Source organism: Paramisgurnus dabryanus, chromosome 4 (assembly GCF_030506205.2).
Source record: "Paramisgurnus dabryanus chromosome 4, PD_genome_1.1, whole genome shotgun sequence".
NCBI lineage: Eukaryota > Metazoa > Chordata > Actinopteri > Cypriniformes > Cobitidae > Paramisgurnus > Paramisgurnus dabryanus.
The window spans coordinates 31,226,578-31,253,453 of NC_133340.1; the positions used below are offsets into that span (position 1 = coordinate 31,226,578).

General features: G+C 37.6%; 1 protein-coding gene across 5 annotated transcripts in view; it reads right to left on the bottom strand.

Moving 5' to 3' along the window:
- The window catches only part of pard3ba (par-3 family cell polarity regulator beta a), a 168,281-nt gene that overhangs the window by 92,299 nt on the left and 49,106 nt on the right, over positions 1–26,876 (bottom strand). For 3 of the 5 annotated variants that reach the window (XM_065254166.2, XM_065254165.2, XM_065254163.2), the window contains exons 4-10: positions 23,101–23,201; positions 15,614–15,699; positions 11,825–11,911; positions 8,974–9,099; positions 6,539–6,972; positions 3,683–3,822; positions 2,009–2,134 (exon numbers count right to left, since the gene is read on the bottom strand). In XM_065254166.2, the coding sequence (XP_065110238.1) occupies positions 2,009–2,134; positions 3,683–3,822; positions 6,539–6,972; positions 8,974–9,099; positions 11,825–11,911; positions 15,614–15,699; positions 23,101–23,201 (1,100 nt within the window). The remainder of the gene's footprint in view (positions 1–2,008; positions 2,135–3,682; positions 3,823–6,538; positions 6,973–8,973; positions 9,100–11,824; positions 11,912–15,613; positions 15,700–23,100; positions 23,202–26,876) is intronic. The other 2 variants (XM_065254167.2, XM_065254164.2) reach the window with 1 other exon arrangement.

Here is a 26,876-nt window from a genome sequence, read left to right on the forward strand (position 1 = left end):
AAATATTTCTCCTGAGTGTGTCATTTTTCTTTTTGCCTGCCATCGCATTTCTGCTGAAATGTACCCAGCTAAGCAGTGGCAGAGCTAACCTACTTTGAATCTGAATAGAGAGGAAAAATGGATGAGTTTTTTCTCGATGAATAGATGCTGTGGAGGAGCTCTTTATTGCTTCTTTTTGTGCCCAACGAGAATTAATGAGCCAATAACAGTCTCTGTCAATGACATACAGATGCTCATTTTGAAAAGATCTGGGAAAAGCAAAGATTTTACAAAGAACGATGAAACTTAATCCATAAATAAACCTCAAATAAAAAATTATTTTTATATTCAATTATTAATATAGACAAAATTATTGGGTAACACCTTACATTAACATTTCAAAGCCGAACCTTAGTAAATGCATGAATTAGCAAGCTAACAATAAACAATATATTTTTTTACCTTTATTGATCTTTCTTATGTTATATTCATTATTCATTTATGTTCGTCAGTGTCCATTAAAGGGGCACCCCACTTTTTGGAAAATATGCTAATTTTTCAGCTCCCCAACATTAAAACATTTGATTTTTACTTCTTTGGAATCCATTCAGCCGATCTCCGGGTCTGATGCTAGCACTTTTAGCATAGCTTAGCATAATCCATTGAATCTGATTAGACCATTAGCATTGCGCTCAAAAAATACCAAAGAGTTTCGATATTTTTCCTATTTAAAACTTGATTCTTCTGTAGTTACATTGTGTACTAAGACCGACGGAAAATTGAAAGTTTCGATTTTCAAGGCAGATATGGCTATGAACTATACTCTCATTCTGGCGTAACAATCAAGGACTTTACCATGGCTGCACAGGCACAATGATATTAAGCAGTGCCCGAAAATAGTCCCCTGCTATTGAAAGTTACCAAGGGGACTATTTTCAGGCGCTGCGTAATATCATTGCCGCCATGTTGCGGCAGCAAAGTCCTTGATTATTATGCCAGTTTCTAGCCATAGACAGTGTGTATTACTTGAGCTTTAAAGTTGTTAACTAATGTTACCATACTGTCGCCCTATTAATTGTTATTTAAATTGACCAGCACTTCCAGTGTGGTTTGCACAGCAGACTACCGCTTTCTGTTTCAATATTAAACGCCACAGTATACCACAATATGAATAATTTAGCGAAATCTCTACCTGATTCGACACATTTCCGTGGTAATACTGCCCCGGTCAAATATATAAACATATTCTGTCTTTGACCAGACTGCAGGAGATGCTTATTTGTGACCTGTCTCAAGCCGAAGCCTTTGATGAGCGGACACTGTATTGTAAATGAACTGTGGATAGACAGAGACACAATGGAGGGATGTGCTCTCCCGTCCTGTGATGAGAGATATATGGGGTGTCACAACTGCAGTTTTACTCATTGATGGTATCTACAGGGGGGTTGATTTTTAGAGGAAGAACAGAGATGCTTTGAAAGGGGGTCAACGATCATGCGCCCCCATGCTAACATCTGGAATAGAGGATGACCGGTAGTGACCCGAGGCTTCCTGTCAAACCGCTGGGTCGTGTGCGCGACTTCCTGTCATGTGCTGAATCGACAAAACTCAGCCAGAGGTGGAGATTGTCAGTGTTTATGAGGTCATTTAAGCGATAAAAGGGGTTAAAAGTGTTTAGAAAAAAAGTGCTTAACATTTATAGGTCCAATCAAAAAAGCTTTAGGTCTATATAATATTCAGGTCCTTCAATCCACAGATTGCAGACAATTCCGGGCTAGATCCGCGCCAAGTTAACAGCTCCAGTGTGGATCTGGCCCGGAGTCGTCTGCAGTCTGGGTAGAGATGTCAAAGGAAATCTCAAATAAATGTTTTTTTCGCATTTATTATTCAGCAGGACAAAACAGATATTCAGTTTCAATAGAAAAACATCGATGTCAGATTTTATTTCTGTAGCATAAATGGTGCTGGATGGGTTGACGGGCCAATGTTTAGCACTATAATGTCTGAACTGTACTGTCAGAAATCTTACCATTTCTCTGGGCAAGAACTCCTCTTGTCTTCCAACTATCAGAGACACCGATTCTCCCAGTTTGGTGCTCCTTAACATAGCAACCAACTCTTCCTGTGTGCGTCCCGTTATATCCACTCCGTTCACCTAGAGACAGCAAAGGAAAGCTGTTTCCTTACCCGAAAAACACTAATTTCGATTCCCAAAGGCCACGGGATTGAGAATGAAAACTGTGAGTATTCATTCCAGAGCACGGCTTAGTGCAATGCATGACGGTGTAAGACTATGAGCAATTAGCCCAATTATGCCTTCAGAGACAATATCTTTAAATTGTATTATAGGCAAAGGCAAAAGCTTACGGCACTACTTTCAGAAAACCTTAAAGTAATATTCCACTTTCAGAAAAAAAGAAAATTCATAAAAAACATCTCAATAATTTACCTCCATGTTATTCAATATGTTGATGTCTTTCTTTGTTCAGTTGAGAAGAAAGGACTTTTTTTGTGGAAAACATTCCAGGATTTTTCTCCATATAGTGGACCTCAACAGTTTAGAGTTTCAATGCAATTTAAAATTGCAGTTTCAACGCTGCTTCAAGGGCTCTAAACAATCCCAACCGAGGCATAAGGGTCTTATCTAGTAAAACGATTGTTTTTACTTTTAACCTCTTGAAAACCTCTTAAAAGGGCTGTTTTAACTAAACCATTTAGAGTATAAGCATAACTGTGGTATCATTAGATAGAATTTTAATACTTTTTTAACACTAAAAATCTTAATGATAAATATATGTGTGAAACCTAGAAATGCAATGATGCCAAAGCCACAAGTCTAAAGAAGTTATGTTGCACGTTTGAAGTCAATAGACCCAAAAATGAGGTTCTTGCAAGAGTTTTTGTAAGACTAGTGCCTTTTCTAAGTGCCACTCAGCCCAAAATAAAAGTCTTTTGTTTACATGCATACACGTTCGTTCATATTATTGTTTATTCTTATATAAGCATATAAAATGCCGGTTCCACACCAGGAAATAAAACGTGACACAAAGATCGTTGGATTTGTTATCTAATTGGCTACACGTTCTGTCTATCAATATTTTCCATGAAGTCATTGGAGGAACGAGCGATGACGTCACGATATTCGACAGTGCTGTTTGGATGTTATGTATTATACTCCCGCCTACTTTTACAAACAAGTTGACTGCTGATTTTGAATGCGAGTGTAATCTTATATACAAGTGTTACGATGTAAATAGTCCTCAGATTGTATATTATAATCTATTACAAGACGTGCATCTGAAATCTGATGTAAACAATGGACAGTATATGTATATTTCACAGATTATTCGCATTTGTGGACAAAAATGGTCATTGGATGTATTCTATAAGACAAATTTCATGAGTTATTCACACATCTGAAACAGACTGGATTCGATACGCGATCATTATACCAACACAAAGGTAAGGAGTCCCTTTTATATTTTGCATGTTGTCATCTGGAAAAAACCTGGAATTCTTTCCTAAAAAAATCTTCTTCTCAACTGAACAAAGAAAGACATAAACATCTTTGATGACATGGGGGTAAGTAAATTATAAGGTATTTTTTATGAAAGTAGAGTACTCCTTTAATTTAACATACTATAAGCTCTGACCTTGCACGTCTCTGTTAGAGCTCTGCACCGTTGCAGTAAATATGTCATACCTCCAGGATACGGTCTCCTGATTTGAGTCTGCCGTCTTTAATGGCTGCTCCACGGGGTAAAATGCTCTTGACCAGAATGGGTCCCGGACCATGAAGAGACGAGTCTCTGGTTACCACGGTGAAACCCAGGCCCTCTGTACCTGCAGACAGATGGACAGCAAAAACATTAAGTGTGCGTTTAATACGAACCTGTGAACCAGAACCCCACGGAAAATGGAATTATTACGCCGTTTTTATGGTAACCTGCAAAATCTAACCAGCTTTACTCTGTTGCTGTATGCTTAAGCGTCTGATCTGGTATGTTTGCATCTCAACTGCATTTCGATCAACAGTATAGGTGCTTTAGACTGATTTTTAGAGATAAAGACAGCAGAAGATGTTTTTTACAAGCAGGCAATTTCAAGTGACGACAAGGCTGACAAAGAACGCTGATGATGCGCTAAAGTTGAGCAGTTTAAACTAATGCAAACGCACAGCAGTGCAACGCACCGTCTAATGCAGTGGTCGAGTTTGAATGCATGCTAGCACTGACAGTACTGACAGTATGGCCGTTCAGGTCATGTGACACAGAAGCTTTGATCACATAAATATTGAAGTTCAGTGGGCAAAAAATATCCTACACTTACTATACGGGCAACTCTGGGACCTTTTAACAATTACGAGCCTAAAGGCCTCTATAGACTGCTTTAGACTTAACTGATCCAGGATCAGGTTCTGTATTCTGACTGGCACTTTACATTCTCGTCTCAGTTAAAGCTCTGGATTACAGTAAAGACGTCTGAACAGGCCTGCATGCTGATAAATGCATCCTCACAGAGATTAGACAGCCCTGCACTTTAATTTCACACGCGAACACGTCTACAGGAAGAGAGAGAGGGGATACAGGGCGAGAGACAGAGAGAGATGGAGTGAAAGCAAATTAATATAAAACAACGACAGAGGGCATAGCTGGATATCAATGATTACAGAAAATTGAAATATGTGACACCTTGCCTCTGAAAACGCAGATTAAGTTAAATTGTTTTGCGTTTTACTTTTTTCTACATAAAATCAGACAACATAATGTAAAGTACATTCTGTGAAAATATAACCTTCAGTCAGGTCATGCCAAAGATTGAAATCAATGTGAAATCAAACTTTGATGCTCCATCTCTCATCATTAGATATTGAGACTGTAACCTGTATTCCACAAACAGAATCAAAATTTTAAGTGTAAATTTGATTATAGTCAGTTTTTTACGTGTACAGGAACGAACACAGCCCTGAAAAGTATAGTTTTATGTATACATGCATGCGCAATACGACAAAATGCAACGCATCTCCTAGGCTACATACTACATTCCTCTGCAGGTAGGGATGGACGGATCACAAAACTCACAGTTCAGATCACATTACGGTTTTTGAGGCATGGGTCAGATCACTTTTCGGATTAGCAAAAAAGGGGTGGGAAAAATCTAATAAAAACCAATAAAGAAATAAAAATAATAAAAACAACAAAGTTGCACATTAGGCAAGGTCTAAAAATTAGAATTAGGTACAGAAATCGAATCAATTAAATAATAACAATGTCTTTATTGTATACATTAAATATAATTATAATTTTTTTGAGCTTCAGAAGTGATTGTCTCTATTACATTAACATTAATGACACAGTAGGTTAATTGAGGTTACCGTCTCTTTAAGATGAGCACAGACTGGTTTCTGCCTAATCAATACATAAACTTAAGACATAATCAAATGTTTTTATTAGAAAAAGAATACTGTGGATATAATTTTGTTTGTATGTGCCCTGTCAAGAAAATAAATATTTTATGTTCGATTGCTTTTGGAAACGCGTCTCTCCATGTATGAACTATTAAGTGCACTTAAACACGTGCGCACACACACAAATGAAAGGGCGAATTACAAACGGCGGAGCATAAACAGTCGCTCCACATAAAAACTTTACATTGTTTTTCATGCTCTATTTACCAAATGTATTTTAATCGACTACAAAAATCTGACGGTGCAAGTATGGTACGCATGCAGTTTTTTATTTGACGAAAATTGCATCACGTGCATTGTACGTGTAAAAATGCACTATACTTTGGCCTTTAGTTAAAAAGTAATTCTTTTAGATGCAATTTTGTAATATTTACAGCTTAAATTCCATAATATCTTCTAAAAACATTTAAAATCAGATTTTTCCAAAAAAAATCCAGAGAAAAACCAAAAAAAGTCTGCAGATTCCGTCTGGCCCTGATTATGACGTTAAATTATTTAAATATTATGTAATAAGTATTTTTGCCTTAGGAATATTTTGAGTAAGCTGGACATGTATTAACGGTTTTGTAGGATTTTTCCAGAAAAAATACAGGGATAGAATAAAGAGAAGCAAGTGCTTTAAGATTCATGCAAAGACAGCAGATCTCTTGAATCTTGTGATTATTGAAGCCAAGTATTGGGCGCTCTCTCTCTCTCTCTCTCAAAGCTGTCATAGAGTACATAGGCCAATCCAGCACACTAAAGATTGCAAGCGATGGAATTTCATCTCCCAGAAGAACATGTGACATTAAACTTTTAAACAATAGCAGCTGTCAATCACAGGCAGAGATAGAGAGGATAAGAATAGGAATAAAGTTGATATTCAGCAGTTTTACCAAAGGTTAAATCATACTGTCCATGAACGCACCTACTGGACAGAATTGAACCCTTGGTGCTTGAAGCCAACATAACACAATCTACACACATCTCCCATTTTACTGTACAAAAAAGGATGTTATGGGGGGAACTAATTTGATTTGGCAAAGTTGATCTTTATTTGACTTCCCTAGTATGTTACTAGTGTGTTCTGCTTTATAAACATAGTAAACGTACCTTTCCTCAAATCGACCCTCATTTTCTTCTCAGGCTTTTTGTTTATCATATCAACCAGCGTGGCGAGAGTCTGACTTTTGGGAGCAGGGCTCTCACTGCGATCTTTCATGGTCGGTGATGCGCTGATGGGAGGAGAGGGCGTGTCTTTGCGCATGTCCAGGTTGACTGGCTTGTGTCTTGCGAGTGGAAGCTCCTCCTCTTTTATGGGCGTGGTCTGCGAAACAGGGGGCTCCGGAGATGGCGTGGTAGCAGTGCTGGAACCCATTTTGCGCACCAAGAAGGGACTTTTGACTTTAGGGAGGACAGGGTCAGGATCGGTGTTGTTGAAAAGCTGCCCGATTAAGCTTTTTTCATAGCGAACTTTGTTGGCAACAGGAAGCACCTCCAGACGCACTGGGGAAGAAAACATGGCTTGACGAAACACCTCCTGTGATCTGCAAAGTCAAGAGCGAAACTATGTTATTATACTCTTGGGTTATTCTTACATTGCATGAGGAGAAAGAAACACATTCATTGACTTAGAAGAGTACTAGAAGGGAATCACTTCAAAAGATTTTCATCAGATTACAATAAAAGCTCCCTGATATATGCAATGTCACTGAAGTCTAGCATGATAATAGCCAATTGAGGCTGTGCATTGTAGTGGTTTACCAAGGATAAATCTCTTGAACTGTAGTACAATCACTGTAAAGGGCCGTTCACACTGTGGATGATAATGATAAACATAACTAATTTAATTTAAAAATCTTTATAAAATAAAGAGAACAGCTGAGTTCACACTACAACTGATAAAACCAGATATCATTTTTTGGCTATCGTTGATTGTGTCGTAGGTTTCAGTGTCTGAATCAAAGACGGTAGCAGTCGAATTGAAAACGTAAAGCAACAGCAGGTAGGGATGTCCTGATCCGAGCACGGAAATCAAGTGGTTTCAGACTCGATCGGAATCAGACTTTACCTGGGATACATGGGTTTAAATTGGGCCAAGGCCGTCCGGGGCTAAGCCCCGGCACATAGGCTGAAGGTCTTGCGCTGCTCCGCGCCAGTGTACGCGCTGTGCTGGTGCGTGTGAACTGACGAGAAGTGATTGATGACATGTTTTCATTCATAGGCTTTGCGCTCGTGTGTGTGGGTCACCCACGACAAAAACGGATTGCCAACTGGGTTTATACCGCTAATTTAAACGACGCATTGATCGTTTTTGTCACCATGTGCTTCGTTAATCTACATGAACCTCAAGAACGTGCATTTGCGCAGGATCATGACCTTACACATTGTAGAGAGCTTTTTTTATGTATTATAGAAGTATCAGATCGGGACTCGGTATTGGTAGATACTCAAACCAAATGACTCTGAGTCGAGGGCAAAAAAACCTGATCGAGACATCCCTAAGAGCAGGTCATCTACATCCATTGTTGTAACTTTAATGCTGTGTACAAACCAAAAGCATATTATTTGTGCGGCTAGATTACATACCAAATCAATGCAAAGACACAAATAGACACAAATTGACATGCGACGATGTGAATTATGTGAATAGGGCAGCGCAATTGCCGCAAATGCGTGCTATTCACCTAAAACGTGTTTTCGGCACAAATTAAACTCAAGCGGAAAATTTGCATAATGTAAAGTTAAATTTCAGAGCAGGGTAATCTCGAGCAGGGCTTAATGCCAAATATTTTTTATACTTGCCCGTTAAGGCCAGTGGTTCAGGTTTTTACTTGCCCTGCCAAATTTTCATTGGCCCCATCAAAAATTGCTCCAGGCCATTGGGCAGTCCTTTATGTTAAGCTCTTTAGAGCGAGGAACGGGGTGCTTCAATTTTGGCGTGTACACAGCATAACACCACAGCGTGTGAGTTTAGAATCAACTTAATGTTATCGTTGTTATCTATAAGTGTGGATGCTAATAAAGTTAAAGTTACCGATATAGTTTTTGTCATCGTATGAAGGTCCCTTAAAGCATGGACTTGTGTGTTTTTTATGTTGCTTTCATGAAATAAAGGCAACAGCAATTAAATAAATGACACTAATCTTTAAAAAATAAATAATTATCATCATCAGATTATTTTTGCATTTTTTAAAAAGCAAAAAACGTTTGGAGTTCACTTTAGGACACCCCAGGAGAAAAAAAATGCCTGACATCATTGCGGTTTTTATTTCTCAAAATTATCCACTTTGTTTAATCCTCGTCTTTTTGAAGGTTATCCGATACGCTGACGTCGCCTAATAGAGCGATTCCACACTCGCACAGAGGGAATGAGCGAGAAGAGCTTTCTCTTTTGTTGAAAAGTTATTGCAGTAAAACTCTCATAGAAAAGAGAAAACACCACAAAAGGCGGATGTTAAAAGCAAAGAATGACTTGGAGAGCGAAACGATTAGTAATCCATATGACAACAATAAAAGCGTGAGGGATGGACGAGTCAAACACTCACTGAGCAAAGGACTTGTCTATTAACTCAATGTCATTGATCTGAACAATGCACTCGTCCTCTTGAAAGATGCCCTCTCGCTCAGAGCGACTGTTTTCCTCCACTGATCGGATATGAAGACCCAGAGTCCTAATGACACAAACAGAAAGATAAATGAAATGTTCATGAATTTTAAAAAAAAAACTTTTTACAAGATGTAGCATTTTGGGTGTGCCCAAAAAAAGTTTCAGCTTAAAATACCCCACAGATCATTTGTTATAGCATGTCTAAAATGCATCTATTTGGGTGGGTGCAAAAATGTGCTGTTTTGATGTCTGTACCTTTAAATGCAAATGAGCTACAGCTCTTCACTCCCTACCAACACCTTTCAGGTAAAATATATCTGATTCCAGTATGGGACCATAGTATCTCACTACTGAGATATGGCAGACACCGTACAACTTCCTGAGGGTGGAAACTATGGTAATACAGGACTGTCAGTCAGTGGCTGTGGGCGGGGCTTTATCAGTGTGATGTCACATTTACATTAAAATTTAAAACTGGATGTCTAATAAAACAACTTTGGTTAAATAGGGATTAAAAAAGAGTTTGTGGATTTTTAGGGTGATTGTGTTCATATACGGCCAACCCACATTAGTAACACTTTACAATAAGGTTCATTAGTTAACATTAGTTAATGTATTAACTAACATTAACAACCCATGAGCAATACATTTGTTACAGTCTTTATTAATCTTTGTTAATGTTAGTCAATAGAAATAAAGCTTTTAATTGTTTGTTCATGTTAGTTCACAGTGCATTAACTAACGTTAACTAGATTTTAATAAAGTATTAGTAGTTGTTGAATTTAACATTAACGAAGATTAATAAATGCTGTGTAAGTGCAGTTCATTATTAGTTATTAGTTCATGTTAGTTCATGTAACTAATGAACCTTATTGTAATGTGTTACCCATACATTTATGTCCAAGCACCTTGTAAAATTGGATTTTGCATAATAGGTTCCCTTTAAATGTCTGTAGTTTTATGAGAAACTTAAATAGTCCTCTGTCAATAAAACTAGACCAATCAACCATAAAATAAAATATGAATTCATCTGTCATATGGTTTGTGTTAAAAAAGATAACACTGCAGCTTTAGAAAAGCAATAAACACATCTGATCAGAGCCAAAACTTATGGTTAGTAGATGTTTTATCCTCATCAGCTTTTTGTTCGATGATCAAAACCCAAACAAATGATTAAATTAAAAACAATAAATAAATAAGTAGCAATAACTATGGCAACATCACGTTAAGTAAAACTGAATAAAAAAATGCACATCTTTAGAAAAAAATATGTTTAGGTCTTCCACTATTTGCTGTATATTTCAAGACAAGCACTTCATTATTCCTAATACCACTTAACACTTTCGGGAAAAATCACAGCTGTCTTTTCTCTTAATAAAGATCTTACATCGGTGTATAATCTGTGTTTAGACCTCTCACGCTAGCAGTGATAACTTCTATACCTACAGGGCAACTGAACTAAATACAGGATATAATTTGTTGTTACTTCCTTAAAGACTTCAAGGCTTTCTTTGAGACGTACACACCCCAGACCGAGAGCGGTTCACCAGGCCACTCAACAGGTCTGCCCACCTACAGAGAGAGAGAGTCTTTTTCCATCCGGTCCACACCAGGGAACACAGGGCTCAACAACAGGAAGTATGTCACCGTCCACCCAGGGACAACTTCCTGTCTCTAAGCATGTGTGTGTCCTTGCCCCGGAGGCCTGCACTTCTGACCTGTGCATGCAGCCTGAAAGAGCCATTCAACTCCTTACTTCCCATGTCTGCATTTTATCATGGGGTAAATGTCCTATACGTGATCTAATAGTATTTTAATAATGAAAGTATAATCAAGCATGGTACACTCACTTTAAAAAATGCTGGGTTATTTTAATGTGGTTGGGTAAAATATGGACAAACTTAGCTGTTGGGATTAAATTTAGCGTTTCCAGGTTGTTTCAACCAAAAATTGACATATTCTAGGTTAATTTAACCTAGTGGTTCTTAAACTGGAGGAAATTGTGCCAGGGGGTCCCAGATTGTGCCGGGGGGCCAGTATATGCACCGTACACAATGCTGAAAAAGCCTAAGAACCACCGATTTAACCCAATGGTTGAGTGTGTGCACATTTTCCCAACAATTTTAGAGTGCATGTTTTTCTTCAATAATCTTTAATAATGTTTCCATTTCCAAAATCACGTCATTGGTTTGGTAAGAATTTCACGGCAAACGGTGTAAACTTTGTGTTATGGCCTTTAAGCTGCAATACGAGAAAATAATTTACCATGGTCAAAACTAATACATACCACCTTGAAGTAATTTTTGAATGTTAATGATGCAAGCTTTCTTTGACAAATATTTTTAAAAAAGTCTGCTTAATTTTGTGGTTGCTTTAAAGGGTCATAGTGTGAAAATCTGACTTTTTCCATGTTTAAGTGCTATAATTGGGTCTCCAGTGCTTCCATCAACCCAGAAAATATGAAAAAGAACAACCCCGTAACTTTGTTTTGGTAAACCATTCCCTGCAAACAAGTGAAGTGTTAGGTTGTTTAGATTTCGCCTGTTTTGTGAGGTAGGTAGCAAGGCCAATTATAATAATTCTTATAATTTTAACATGCTATAATAAATTACCTGTGGGGTATTTTGAGCTAAAACTTCACATATGCACTCTGGGGACACCAAAGACTTATTTTAAATCTTCAAAAAAATTTCATAATATGACTCCTTTAAAATATCAAATAAATTTTGAACTTATCATGCAAGTGTGTGAGCATTACACAAGTAAGCAGGTGTGTGTTTGTAGTTTACCTTCCGCTCAGTGATGAAGAGTACGGTATAACTTTAATCCCCAGAGGTCCCTTTTCTCCCAAGATCTCCACGGTCCGAGTCAGGCTGCTGCGGTAAAGAAATCACATTTGGTCACGGCGGTTAGCACTGGCATTTTTCTTGGTAGGAAAAGAAAACAACTTCTACAAGCTGAAAAATATACTTCGAAAGTGGAAAGTTCGGGCGAAACACAATTACATTAGCAGTATTACAGTCACACGTCAAAATGACAAGGCAAACAGTCATTAGGGTGGAAACTGTCTTGGATATCAATGGAGTGAGTCTTGGTGTCGCCCGCATCATTTCCCCAGGTTGAGAACAACCCGTCCCATGTATCAGACTGGAAGGTAAAGACAAGTGTGGTGTATGTGTAACATTACAGCATTCGATCAGCTCTCCTTTGAGCTTGCAATGGGATGGTTTGTAGGTACACGCATGACATAAACCTTTTACGTTTTTAAGAAAATATGAGTTGCCCTTGCACGTGAAATCAAGGCGTTCTGGATGATTGCAAGGCATTGTTTCTAGTGTCAGTACATTTAATACACAATCACACTATTCACTATTTTCCATTGCATAATATCCTATTATTAACCTAGCGTTCAGTATTGTCATCATAACTCAATAATCAATAGAGCATTGCGCTAGCAACACAAAGGCCATGGGTTCAATCCAAGACAAAAAAAATTACTGAATGCACCTTAAGTTGCTTTAGATAAAAACATCTGCCAAATACCCAATAAAGTATTGCAATGCTATGAAAATATAATACCATGGTACTAATATTGATGCACCATGAAACTTATAAAAAATTATCATATGCTTTCAAAATGACAGACTGGGAATTTATATTAGTTCATTCATTCAGTATTTGTTATAAACGGCTGACACACTGAGGCGTGAAAAAACATGCTCTTACAAGGGTAAATGACAGTCCTAAAAATGTATTCTGGGGGCAAATATTGGCCTTTAATAAACATTTATTTTTTGACACCACTTTGTACTCTTGTACACAAACACACACAGCAAAATCCATTTGCTGTTTCTATCCTGAGGGCCGACATTAATGACCAAATGAATGACCTGAAAGCTACCAACCTGCCTTTCAGTCAGTGTATGTGTGTGTGTGTGTGTGTGTGTGTGTGTGTGTGTGTGTGTGTGTGTGTGTGTGTGTGTGTGTGTGTGTGTGTGTGTGTGTGTGTGTGTGTGTGTGTGTGTGTGATGACAGCCAAAGGCAAAGGTGTCCACCTGCATCTCTCATCCTAATAAAGACTAGAGTGGGCGAGAGAGAAGATGAGAGGAAAGAGAAATGATTCAACTCTTCTATCTTTGTCAGAGAAAAGCCTTTTAGAAAGCTTCAATCACTAAAAATCACAGTTATACACTGTCTGGACCAGTGGTTCTTAAACTTTTTTGGCCCATTTCATCTGACGCACGTGCGTTGCCATGGTTACGCACCTGGCCCAAAGTTAGCTTCTGCGGCCGGTTTCATAAACATAGAGGTGTCAATAAGACTGCATCTTAAGGGGCTGGACACACCAAAACTTTTAAACGCGGCTGAAAACGCCTGGACAACGCCAAATGCCAGCTATTTTTCAGCTGAGTGCCAGCTTCTTCAGCTAAGCGCTTTGGTAGCTCTGACACGTCAGCTGTGAGACGGTTGGTTGCTGTGATACTTGTCCCGCCCCACCTCCACTGTGATTGGACGGCCGCTTGAGAACTGACATTGACGAGCGGAGCTTTTCATCCAAAGTTGAACATTTTTTAACTTTCGGTGCTCAGTGCGGAGCACGAAAAAAAAGCCGCTGGGCTTTTCAGCGAGGAAGAAAACCGCTAGCTGCTTATTTGAAAAACGCAGAGCTTCCATTGGAAACAATTGAAAACATGCGCCGGCCGCGGGCGTAAAAGTTTTGGTGTACACAACCCCTAAGAATGAGTCTGACTAACTAGCAATTAGTTAAGGCTAATCATATTATTTGTATTTAAATTAAACCAATCTACCTTTCTATGTAACATACGGGTATGATCAGACTTGAAGAAAAAAATTCATGACTCTAGTGTGTTTGGACAGCTTTTTGGTCTTGGCCTTTGTAGTAGTTGGATTCTTACTGATTTTATGGGGTGGACAGGTGTCTTTATGCAGCTAACGACCTCAAACAATTTAGGATAATAAATGGAGTGGAGGTGGATTTTAAAGGCAGACTAACATGTCTTTGACGGTAAGAATTCTAGCTATAGACAGGTGTTCAAATACTTATTTGCAGCTGTATCATACAAATAAATAGTTACAAAATCATACATTGTGATTTCTGGATTTTTTTAGATTATGTCTCTCACAGTGGACATGCACCTACGATGACAATTTCACACCCCTCCATGATTTCTAAGTGGGAGAACTTGCAAAACAGCAGGGTGTTCAAATACTTATTTTCCTCACTGTATATATATATATACACACACATGTTTGTGCCTCTATATTCATTAAATGAACCCTTATTTAAAAAGGTTGAATACCCCTGACTTATCATATGACAAGTCTGCACTGTTGACTTTCACAGACTTGTTTTCACAGCCATCTACCCTAAGATCTACAGTATAGTATATCCGCTCAAGTATGCATTTGGTAGATGCTTTTATCCAAAGTGCCTAAACAGTGCATTCAAGTTATACATTAGTATATGATTTCTCTGGGGTTCAAACCAATGATCTTAGCGCTGCCAAAGCAATGCCTTTGTAATTAAACTATAGAAATATGTTAGTATGTAACAAAACGTAAAGACAACAGATTAAATCCTGATGATAAAAGACAAGAAAAGGTAAAAAAAGCACATGGAAACTGCAGATGGAGCTCTCAGCTGAGGTGATGAAACCGCTTCAATGTTTAATGAGCTGTACAAGTCTGCGTGTATCAGTAATGCTGATTGACAGAGGCGGTGAAGAGCGGCAACAGATAAACTTCATCCTTCTCTCAGGGAAAAGAGATGAGGTCACATGACCTGTGATAAGAGACACGCCGCCTCCGGAGAAAACGTAGCGTGTGCACGTCTCCTGTGCCGTGGCTATGGCAACAAGTGTGTGCATTAAGATTCAGAATGATGATAGCCAAACACACCCATAAGATCCTTGTATTGCTGAAGTGTAGTGCATCTTTGTGACACAAAAGTAATCTACTGAACTTAAGTCTGGTTGACTTTTCACATTGATCTGATATCAGTTACGCCGTTTCAGTATTACAGTCTGATAAGGATTTCAATAAGAAAAGCGGTTTCTAAATAAGCACCAAATAGGACAACATCTGCATTAAATCGTACTTTTTTATGTGGCTAAAGCCTGAAGAATAGTTTGTTTTTACATGCATGCCAACGTACGCAATGCATCTTATGGGCTACATACTACATTCTCCTGTATGCGCATCCGCGCACAAATTTGCATCAAGATACTGTACGCAGACCCTCACTATATTTTTGTTTTAAACTGTCTGCAGTATTATAGTTTATTGCTTAATGCCTGTATTGATATTGATATTGATTAACACAAAATTAAAAACATACAAAAATAGCTATGGAAATGTATATAAGTCAATATAAACATATATACATACATTATATAAATAAATACATTCTAATAAATCCATAAGGAAGTCATACAGTACATAACAAAAACACTTAATCTTAATCCAACAACAAAGACCAAACATACTGTAATCTCATGACAGATTAATCCTTACCGATCTTCCCCAACGTAAACCCAATCACATAAACTCTCTCTCACCTTTTGTCCATAGCCCTGGTATACGGGACGTCCACTTTCGGTTTGTCCATAGCCCCTCCCTTTAAAGCCGTCGCATGACCAGGTCCCTGTTAACACAAATATACAATTAGCATAACTTCTTCTGAAAACCAGATACACGGACTTGAATGATCCCTGCGGACCACAAATTTGAAGGCGATCCCAAAATTAAACAGTTCACCAATAAAACAATTTACTGTTTGTTTTTGTTAGTGTCCGTCCTCTTCCTTCGCTTGCAGTTTTAAGCATTTAGCATCTTGTCTGGGTACAGCGATCATTAAAAGATAAAATGCAAATTAAACAAATATAGCAACATTGAAAATAAACAAATGATACACCAGGAAAGCGGACGTCCACTTTGTTCAGCGTGGACCTGTCGCTAATGATGGTTCAAAATGCACCATGTACTCCACCCGAGAAACACATGGGACCACCTCTCACAAACAAAAAAGTGACCTAGATTATGAGAGGCGAGCGATTATCCCCCCGCTAGGCCACATGCTGTAGAAAGCCGTGGGGAACAGAATCACTGGGGCTATTGTTAATGTGCATCTTCTGCTTTTATTTAATGCACTTTGTTTACACGAGGACTACAGGGAGGAAGATTTTAATGGAAAGACGACATAACCAAAGGCTTGTGGAAACACAAAAAAAGAAAAGCGATAAGGAAAGTTTAAAAAATAAAGGCTGTAATACAGCTATAATACAGAAAAAGTACCAAAACGTAGCATGGTATTACCATGTTTTTCTGACTACGGTACTACTATATTTATACCACGGGGCTGTTGAATGCTTTATTTTAATTGTTTGAGAAATCTACAGGTTCTGCAGGTATGCATTATTTTTCGATAAATGCATGCCTTACCTGTCAAATGTTTAAAAATAACCACCAGAGTAATGTCTGTGGTAACCATGGTATAAGCAAAATAATTGACTCCGGTCCTTTGAATCATGTAAGGAATAATTGACTACAGGCCGGTAAATTATTTGAAAATAATGCACACCCAAGGTGGCAATGCGGCACAACGCAAAGTGGAATGTGCATTATTTTCAAATAATTTAAAGGACTGAAGTCAATTATTCCGAGTATACCACGGTTACCACATACATTACATTATGGTGGTTATTTTAAGACATTTGACAAGTCAGGTATGGGTTTATCAAAAAACAGTGCATAGGGCCTATGGATGAAACTTTGCTAAACCAATCAACTGCCCTGCGGTATAAGTTAGGAATAATTGACGACGGGCCACTGAATTTTAAGAAAATAATGCACACCCAAGGTTACACCCCGGATGTGCATTATTTTCTAATAATACATTTTTCCGCTTATACCTTGGTTACCAAAAATATTGCTTATTTTTTAAGACATTTTAAAGATTAGGTTTGGGGTTATTGCAAAATAATCAACACTCATGGAACATTTCTCAACCAATAAGAATAAAGCATTCAACAGCCCTGTGGTATAAGTAAGGAATAATTGACGACGGGCCATTGAATTATAAGAAAATAATGCACACCCAAGGTGCAATGCTTTCAATTAGGGATGCACCGATAGGATTTTTTGGGCTGATACCGATACCGATTTAAACAGACAACTTCTGGTCGATACCGATGCCAATACCGATATTAAACACTTGTATACAATCCTATACAGTTGGTCTATTAGCTAGTTTATTTCTGAATCAAATTATTTTTACTGAACATGGATTGGATCTAATTAACATTCAACTGACCAACATAATAAGATAGGTACAAATTAAGTTAAAACAAATATAATAAAAAAGCATGACAACCTTCAAAGGTGGTTTTTGCTATTTAGCATTTATTTTATTAACAACATAAACTCATTTTTTTTTTTACATATAATGGATTTCTTTATGCAGTTAAGTTAATTAATAAACAATCGGTATCGGCCTTTCTCGTGCTATTGCCGATATACCGATGGTTTCAAATTCATCAAAAATTGGCCGATAAATATCGACGGCCGATACATCGGTGCATCACTACTTTCAATATAGCACGGTTACCACAAACATTGCTCTGGTGCCTATTTTTAAGACATTTGACAAGTTAGGTGTGCGGTTATCAAAAATTAATGCATACCCACGGAACATTTCTCACCCAATCAGAATACAGCATTCAACAGACCCGTGGTATAATTGAAAATAATGCACACTCCGCTTACTGTCATGCCGATTTACCACCTTGAGTGTGCATTATTTTAAAATAATTCAACGGCCCATCATCAGTTATTTCTTACATATATAATAGTGGCCAAAAGTGATGTCCAACTTTTCAAATATTTCTTTAAAGATGCATTAAACATTTTATATGCTTGTTGCATTGGTATGTTTGGAGTATAAACTGAAGTGAGCTTTGAGAAGAATTTAATGAGGCTTGGCAAAAAATGAAACAACACATGTGCACAAATTTATAAAGACGTAGCCCAGCACAATGTGACATTTTTGTGCTTTATGCTTTATTCCCTTTATTTCTTTTATTCCCAACAGATTCCCTAAAAACACAATAGACTTACTTTCTTTTTTCAAATTATCTTGTCCAAAATATAGCTTTAATGATTACTGTTTTTCCATTTTGTACACCTCATATTATGATGGTTTAATCCAGGTAGCTCACCTGGAGCAGGGTTGGAGACCCTTGGTTTAATCCAACCAGAGGCATTAAAAGTAAATATTGTACAAATTATTGTTTACATATTGCAAACGTGACCCCTGACCACAAGAAGTCATTATGGTCAATGTTTGAAATTGAATAAATGAAATAAATTATTTGTATGAAATTGAATAAATAAACTTTCCATTGATGAATTGCTTGTTTGGATAAGACAATATTTGGCAATATCTGGGTTCTGAGGAAAAATCTAAATATTGAGAAAATCGTCCAAATAGTCCTAATAGTACTAATAATAAATAATATATACATCTTGTGTGTGCGCGAGATTTTTGGCATAAAAAATAATAATTTTGACCCATCCAATGTATTGTTGGCTATTGATACAAATATATTTGTGGGAATTATGACTGTGGTCCAGAGTAACAATTAACTTAAAGTATGTGCCATGGTATTTACATGTTTCTTCCAAGGTACCTTTAGAAACATCAAAAACACAGCATCTTAAATGATGGCTACTATAAAAAAAAAAAGGTTTATTGTGAGAATTTAGTTTGATAGAGTTTAGGCTTAAAGTAAAGCATTCATGGTCAAATTCAACAGGCTAGCATGCTGAGTCTTTGTTAAATATGTGTGTCCTTGACTTTGGGGGTGTGCAGTCTGTTTACAGAAGACTTAAGCAGTTGGAAAGCTCTGGGGAATGAAGTAATTGAATAAACGTCAAAGCCTAACAAGAGTTTGTATAAAATTGTGCATTTGAGTGCATGCGTGCGGGGGGCTACAGCACAATGTGTTGGTCCATGACCTTTAAGTCATCTCATTTGTCCATCGTATTCGCTGGAGTTGACTAAAGATATGACAACAACCAAGATTGATCGTTTGATGTACTGTACATGCCAACTAAAAAGAGGCCCGACAGCACAACTGTATAAACATTAAATATGCAGATATAATATTCTCCTGTACATACAGCTGAAAAGAGAACGGCACAGGCCAGAAGCACAGTACATGTCCTTCATTTAACGGTGTGCCATGGCTTACTGGAGTGTACTGCTCGCTCTCTCTCCTGGTACTGATGATAAGAGATTGGGGATGCCGCAGGGTCACCATATCTGTAACGCTGGCTTTAGCCGAGGTAACTGTGAATGTAGAGCTCAGGGTTTACCGGGTACGGCCCTCTAGGGAGTTTTTAAGAAGCACCAGGTCCACCCTTACATCCAAGACAGCAGATCGACAGCTTTTAAGTGAGACTTTGTTGTTGGAGCAGCATTCATATCCTAAAGTATTCCTAACTATTTTTAATCATACCACAACCGCGAAAACCAAAAGAGATGTATCATAAATACATTTTTCATGACCCAATGTCTAAACCTTTAAGCCTAGTATTAACCCCAAGTCCAAACCCAATCCTTAAACCTGATTGGTTGATGTTTTTCAACATGTGGACAACTGCTTAAAATGACTGGCACAAATAGGTCATGCTGATGAATCAACATTCTTTCCTGGCCCTGAAATAATTTTTCCTTTAAACCAATGACAGCCCTGGCCTCATTTCAGCAAATATATTCGAAAATATATTTTTTATAAACCATACATAAACATCATTGACTTACAAATATATACATCACAATAATCACAAATAATTGTTACAGTTTGTGCTGAATTTGATATTAGCCATTAAAGGCAGGGTGGACGATTTTTAAAAAAACGCTTTGGAGAAGGGAGTCGGATGAGTACCAAAACACACTTGTAGCCAATCAGTAGTAAGGGGCGTGTCTACTATACAACATCGTTGACTGGGTTGCGTATGTGTAGGGCGGATTATCAAAAGAACGTCCAGATTCTATTAGGGTAGGGGCATGTTTGTTTAGGTAATTTCAAATGTCAACATTGACTTTCAGAGATAGTGCACCCCACCTTTAATATGTCTTAAGCAACTGAAAAAAGACCAAGGCTGTGTCCGAAACTGCCTACTTCCATACTATATAGCAGTAGGTGAGATAAGTAGTATGTCCGAATTCATAATATTCCAAAAACATGACTTACTACTTCCGACAAGATACCGAAGTGTTCATTTGAAGGACCCTTTACTATCCTGTGAGCCCCCAGGAAAGGAGTTATCCAATAAAAAGGAGGAGATGTGTTGTTTTATAAAAACAATCCAAAAGCGGTAACGCGGCTCTATTTCAAATGCAAATGCATATATTAAATAGCTGTCCATTGTGGTTAAATTGCACTAGTTTGACATCATTCCAGTTAACGACATAGCATGTGATGTATCAAACATGGCGGATGTAGTACTACCGAAATCATTCATACTATCCATATTAGCACATACTGTTTTAACAGTCGATGAATAGGTACGTCATCTAATTCAGTACCTGCTGATCCAGTATGCGATTTCGGATGCAACCCATATGTAAGAGCATGTCAAAACTTCTCCAGGGCACCGAAACATACTCAGACCCCATAGGTTTAATTTTTGGGGTCAGGTGGCAATCCCTTTAACCAATAGTCAGCCCCTTAATTACAGTAAGAGGACTGCATATAGTTAAAATGTTAACCAATCACTTCCATCTGATTTTAGCAACATAGTCATGTTTGGTCGACACAAATGCTTTCCTAGAAACAAAAACAATGCTGATCCAACATCAGGTCCACTTCATGTGCATGACAAAGTGACCAGCGTAAACAAAATAAAATACAGTTTCCCGTAACTCTGTATCTGATCCTCAAGGCTGGTCAAGTACTTGAGGAAACAGAATTTGCAGAGGTGGCAGTAAAGAAGCCAGATATTTATTTGGGTGCGAAGAGAAAGCGCACATTTATGAATCATCTAGGTCTCAAAAGTGCTGCCGCCTGATGCATTAGTGCGCTTTCACCCTGTCATTGAGAAGTGCACTGCAATGATTACTGTCACTCAAAGCCATACAGGACAGGTGTGTGTGTGCGAGATTCTGCAGACGCCTTCTGAATTTCAAACTATTTCTGCATATTTTCTTCGCCTTTGTGATGATAATATTTCATAGGTATTGGACAGTTTTATGTACGTTCTCCTCTCTGCATTTTTCAAGAGCCTGTAGTGATACGATTTAAAAAAATGGCTGAAATAAAATGTTCTGCTTGTCTTTTTGCTGCACAGCTTTTTATGGGTGTACACCGAGAGTATACAGAAGAAAATTCATGTGAGGACAGTAAAATCTATTGCTAAATAAGATAAAGCTATATGACTGAATTCAAATACGATCCATATTAAGGCAATCCATAACTTTTGGGTTAAAAAAATCAGTTATTGAGCAATAATGAAAGCCTGTGTATAGTAAATTCAGAGAAAACTAATTACTTCGATTGGCAATATTTTTGTCAACTTGAATTTTCACTTAAAGTGAGAAAATTTAAGGTGAAAAGACTTTTGAAAAATTACTTCGAAACACCTACAAAAATTAAGCTTTTTCAACTTACATTTTGCACTTAAAGTAAGAAAATTTAAGTAAACAAAATGCAAAGCAGGTGTTAACAATTAAGTTTTTTTTATATTATTCCAACTTTCGCTTTTTACATGTAGTTATAATATTTTGCCTCTCTATTGCCATCTCTGTTTGAAACCTAAAAATGCAGGTAACGTGCAATTATTTCCTTTTTGTGAGTTGAAGTCAAATGAAGTGGAACTAATGTCTAATTTATAGTTGTGCAAAAGGTCTACGCCGTAGGTTATCCCTAGCCTTTGCGTAGCCTAATGTGCACCTCGCCAAATTTTTAAGCGCTGTGAGTGTCCTACTAGAACCTCTAGCATTCAGGTTGCAGCTAAATTTAACTCTTTCACCGCCAGCGTTTTTAAAATAAGTTGCCAGCCAGCGCCAGCGTTTTTCATGATTTTCACCAAAGTTTAATGCCTTCCAGAAAATGTTCTTCTTTAAATATATAAACATACAATATACCAAATGAAAGAACAGACCCTCTGCTTTCAAACAAAAAAAAAACGTTTCATCCTACCTTCAGTGGTTCTTTTGCAATCAGCTTTTGAATATGGGTAGGTTTCTGCAAAAACACCACATTTTGAGCAAAAAGCAAAGATAATTCCATTTTTGTGACGGACTTTATATAGAGATCCCATTCAGAGCGATCTTTAAAACAGACACGGACATGCAGCCGCTTGCCATAGGGCAATACTTCCGGGTTTAAAAAGTTGCTGAATGGCGCCACCTGGTGGATAATAGCGGTATTGCGGAAAGACGGAAAATCTCATCATTGGCGGGAAGCGTTTTCTCTTAATTGACGAGATATCTCATCAATGGCGGGGAAAGAGTTAATCACTGAGAGATTGTGTATATGTGAAGCATTTTTGCATTCAAAAGTACAACACAATTGAGCTGGATCCAAAGATTAAAAACGCAACAGTCATCAAGTGAGATGAATGAAAATGTGATAAAACTGCCAACGACACATTTGTTACTTGATAATATTCTGTCTACAGTACTAGTTTAAATACAAGTACACTGAACAAATACCACATCTTAAACTATGAGACAATGAACAGCATAACCAAAGACTGAGAACAAAAGAAAGACGGAGAAAAAAGCATTGCTGAAGAATGAGAGAGGTAAAAGATAAAAGTAAACAAACCCAATACGATATTTCCAACAAGGCCAATTTATGACAGATGACTGTATTATAGACCAAGAAACTCACATCAGACAATACACAAAACAAAAGCAGTCTGGGATTCAAACATTTCGGCCTTCATCTTTAGTAACACTTAAAAAACAAAGTGGCAGAAAATTGCACGAATGCGAATATAAAGCGTGCTTCCGCAGAGTAAATCTTTGTTTACTTACTGTTGGCTGAGGTCTGCTGCTCTCCTTGGGGTCCAATGGAAACACATCAAGGGGCGGGGCAAGGGAGGGGTCACTGCTGCTTCTGACCGATAGAGGTGTGGCTGATAGAAAGAGTCAAATAGTAAAAAAATATTAAAATAGAGCAAATTTAATGAACTAACACTTTAAACTGCGGCAGTACCATGGTACAGCGATGGTAATTACCATATTAATGTAGCGTTATTACAAAAACTGAATAGCATAACCCATGGCAATATAATAATATCATCTCGGCTTATTGTACAGTTAATTTAAGTGAATATACTGGCCAAGTCAAATAATCAGACAATACTTCTCGACTATTCTGTACAATAAAGTGATTACAGTAATTTTATATATATTTAATTTGCAATCATATTTTATATATTAATTTCATACACGCATTCTATACCACACAAGCACACATTCAGTTCAAATACTGCTGAATTTACCACATGAAAGCTCAACAGCACTGTGAATCAGAAAAGATTGTCAGTCCTACAAAACGTCTCTTATCTCACGCAAAGCCCATTTGTTTGCCTTCCACAAGAGGGACAACAGCCAAAGCTCTGGAGCCATTGCTGGCCTCAGCATAAAGAACGCTGGGAACAGGATGCTAGATCAATCAAAAACAGCTCCATTTTTTATAGCTACAAAATAAAACTGGCTGGAAAAACGCAATGGGGGAGTTTTATATCAGTGCTATCCAACAGACTGTCCTTGGTCTTCGTTCTGAAGATGATATCCATGCCTTTCTGAGATAAGGGTGGACACATTGTGATATCTCAAGAACGTAAGCGTCTGAAACTTTGGCACGGCGGCAAGGTCAAAACTGGTAAACGCTACTACTGCCGAAATTATATAAAGGGGACATAACACTGAAAGCAGGATTTTTCAAGGTTTTTTTAATAGAAGAGTTTAACGTACTATGTGGGAATACTATAACATTAAAATTGCCAACCAACTGTCTGTTTCTGTGGCACAATTGGTAAAGCATTGTGTTAGCAATCTAAATTTTGAGAGTTTGAGGACACATACATACTGATCAAATTTATAGCTTGAATGCACTGTAAGTCACTTTGGACAAAAGCATCTGCCTAAAATTTTGATTATAAACATAAAACTATATAACACATTTGGCGTATTAATATCTTAAAGGGACACTCCACTTTTTTTAAATTGGCTCATTTTCCAGCTCCCCTAGAGTTAAACATTTAATTTTTACCATTTTGGAATCCATTCAGCTGATCTCCACCTTTTAGCATAGCTTAGCATAATCCATTGAATCTGATTAGACCATTAGCATCGCGCTCATAAATGACCAAAGAGCTCCGATATTTTATTAATGATATTATGCAGTGCCCAAAAATAGTCCCCTGCTATTAAAAGTTACCAAAGGGACTATTTTCGGCTGTTGCACCCATGCTACCGCAGCAAAGTCCTTGATTATTACGCCAAAATGAGAGTATAGTTCCTAGCCATATCATCTTAGAAAATCATAACTTTTAATTTTCCGTCGTCTTGGTATACGATGTAACTACAGAAGAGTCAAGTTTTAAATAGAAAGAATATCGAAACTCATTTTTGAGCGCAATGCTAATGGTCTAATTAGATTCAATGGATTATGCTAAGCTATGCTAAAAGTGGTACCGCCAGACCTGGAGATCAGCTGGATGGATTCCAAAACGGTAAAAATCAAATGTTTAACTCTAGGGGAGCTGGAAAATGAGCCTATTTTCAAAAAAAGTGGAGTGTCCCCTATTTAAAAGTATCTTTTAAATTGGCCCTACATTTGTGAACTACACTGGTATGTGGAGGTTGGCCAATTATAAATGGAGATGTGAATCACTGCCACTGGTCTCAATATTCGATTCTGATTAGTATGTCAACGGTTTGATTAGCTTCAATCTGATATTGCAATGCATTTTTAAAGGTGCAGTGTGTAAATTTTAGCAGCATCTGGTAGTGATGTTGCAAATTGCAACCAACGGCTCAGTCCCCTGCTCACCTCTTGCTTTTGAAACAAAGAAAAGCTACGGCACCGAACAAACATGTCATCGTTGGAGACAACTTAGTAAAACAGTTTGTCCGTTAAAGGAATAGTCTACCCTTTTGCCATATTAAACTATGTTGAGGTTGACAAATTCCGACATTATGAAGACTTCTGGCGGTCAGCCAATCAGAAGCCGCGATTGAGGAGGCGCAGTACCAAGTCCGGCCTACAGAGGCGCACTTCCGATACACACGTCATACACAAATTCAGGTTTATGTGAATTATAAAGACATGTGGAGAAAATTTGGATAGGAATGAATGGGGCTAGGCTAAATGCTAACACATTCACAACACGCTGTACAGTGCACGCATTGAAAAAAGATAGGTATGTATTAATTCATCTAGGTTGAGGTAATAACATAGTTTAATATGGCAAAACGGTAGACTATTCCTTTAAGGGCTTCTGTAGAAACATGGCTGCACAAAATGGCGGCTTCCATGTAAGGGGACCCACAGTGTATGTGGATAAAACGTCTCATTCTAAGGCAAAAAACACATAACGTTCATTATGAAAGGTCTCTATACACCCCTGATAATTTAGTTTTGTATATTATTTTGCATATCTGTCAAAAGAGATCCTTCTAAAAATTACACACTGCACCTTTAATATTACTGCACAGGTAAGTCTGTCTCCCTCACACTTTTACTGTTGCGGCTCTTGTTTGTTTTTCTCGTCAATGCCCCAGTAAAGCTCCATAATGCCATTATTGTTCACATTAGCATTGCGATGCATCGAAAACATTATATTCAAAAGCCCTAATAATAAATGGGTTTAGTTGAATGTAGATGTCTTATATGTACAGTAACAAACACATGCTTAAAGTTAAGGGTGAGAGAGGACGGTAACATCTGTCTGAGATCAACTCCACCCTTTACCATCAGTTCTCCACACCATAAGAGCTCCAACATCAACCGCTAACTACGTCTTGCTGACCTCATAAAGTATATTCACACTTAAACATTATCCAATCTTCCTTGTGTATTCTCACGAAGGCACAGGATCTGTGCAGTGTTGATGTAAAGCCATGTAATGTTGTTACACTAAACCACATCAATCTTCTAATACATCCAGAACCTGGTGGAGCTTGGTACCGTTTGAGAGTTACATTGGTCAAGAGAAATGATTGCACAAACTTGATTTAAGGTGTTAATTTAGATTTTGAGCCCTTGGAAAAACAAGCAAAAATCTGTGGGAAATGTTTAAGGACAAATGTAATTCTAGGTAAAACCTTTAATTACTGGCTATTTGGACGATAGGGTGGAACCAAGGGTTTCACCTTCCAGGAAAGTACCTAATTTTGGAGTATGCCATCAGTGTGTGTGTTTTCAGCTGTATAAATACAGAGAGTTAAAACATTACACCAGCAAAAAATCAAATACGAAATTATTAAAGTGTTTAAAATGAATATATATGAATATGGTAATTACGCTGAAGTTTAGAACAAAATCGCAAAAATAATTATGCTTTTCAAAATGGGAAATATCTGATTTCGTTTGGATGTTTTTAAAAAGTTTGATGTCGTAACAAATGTAAATTTTTTTGGTAATCTTTCATTGAAAACCAATAAAATAAACAAAGTTGCCTTCTAAAAATACATAAGCAGTAAATAGACATGGTTCCTTTGATAAAGCAAAAAACAAGTTTTGCATCACTAATCACTAATCTTGGTTACATTTTTGCTTCCCTTTAGTAAATAAATACCCA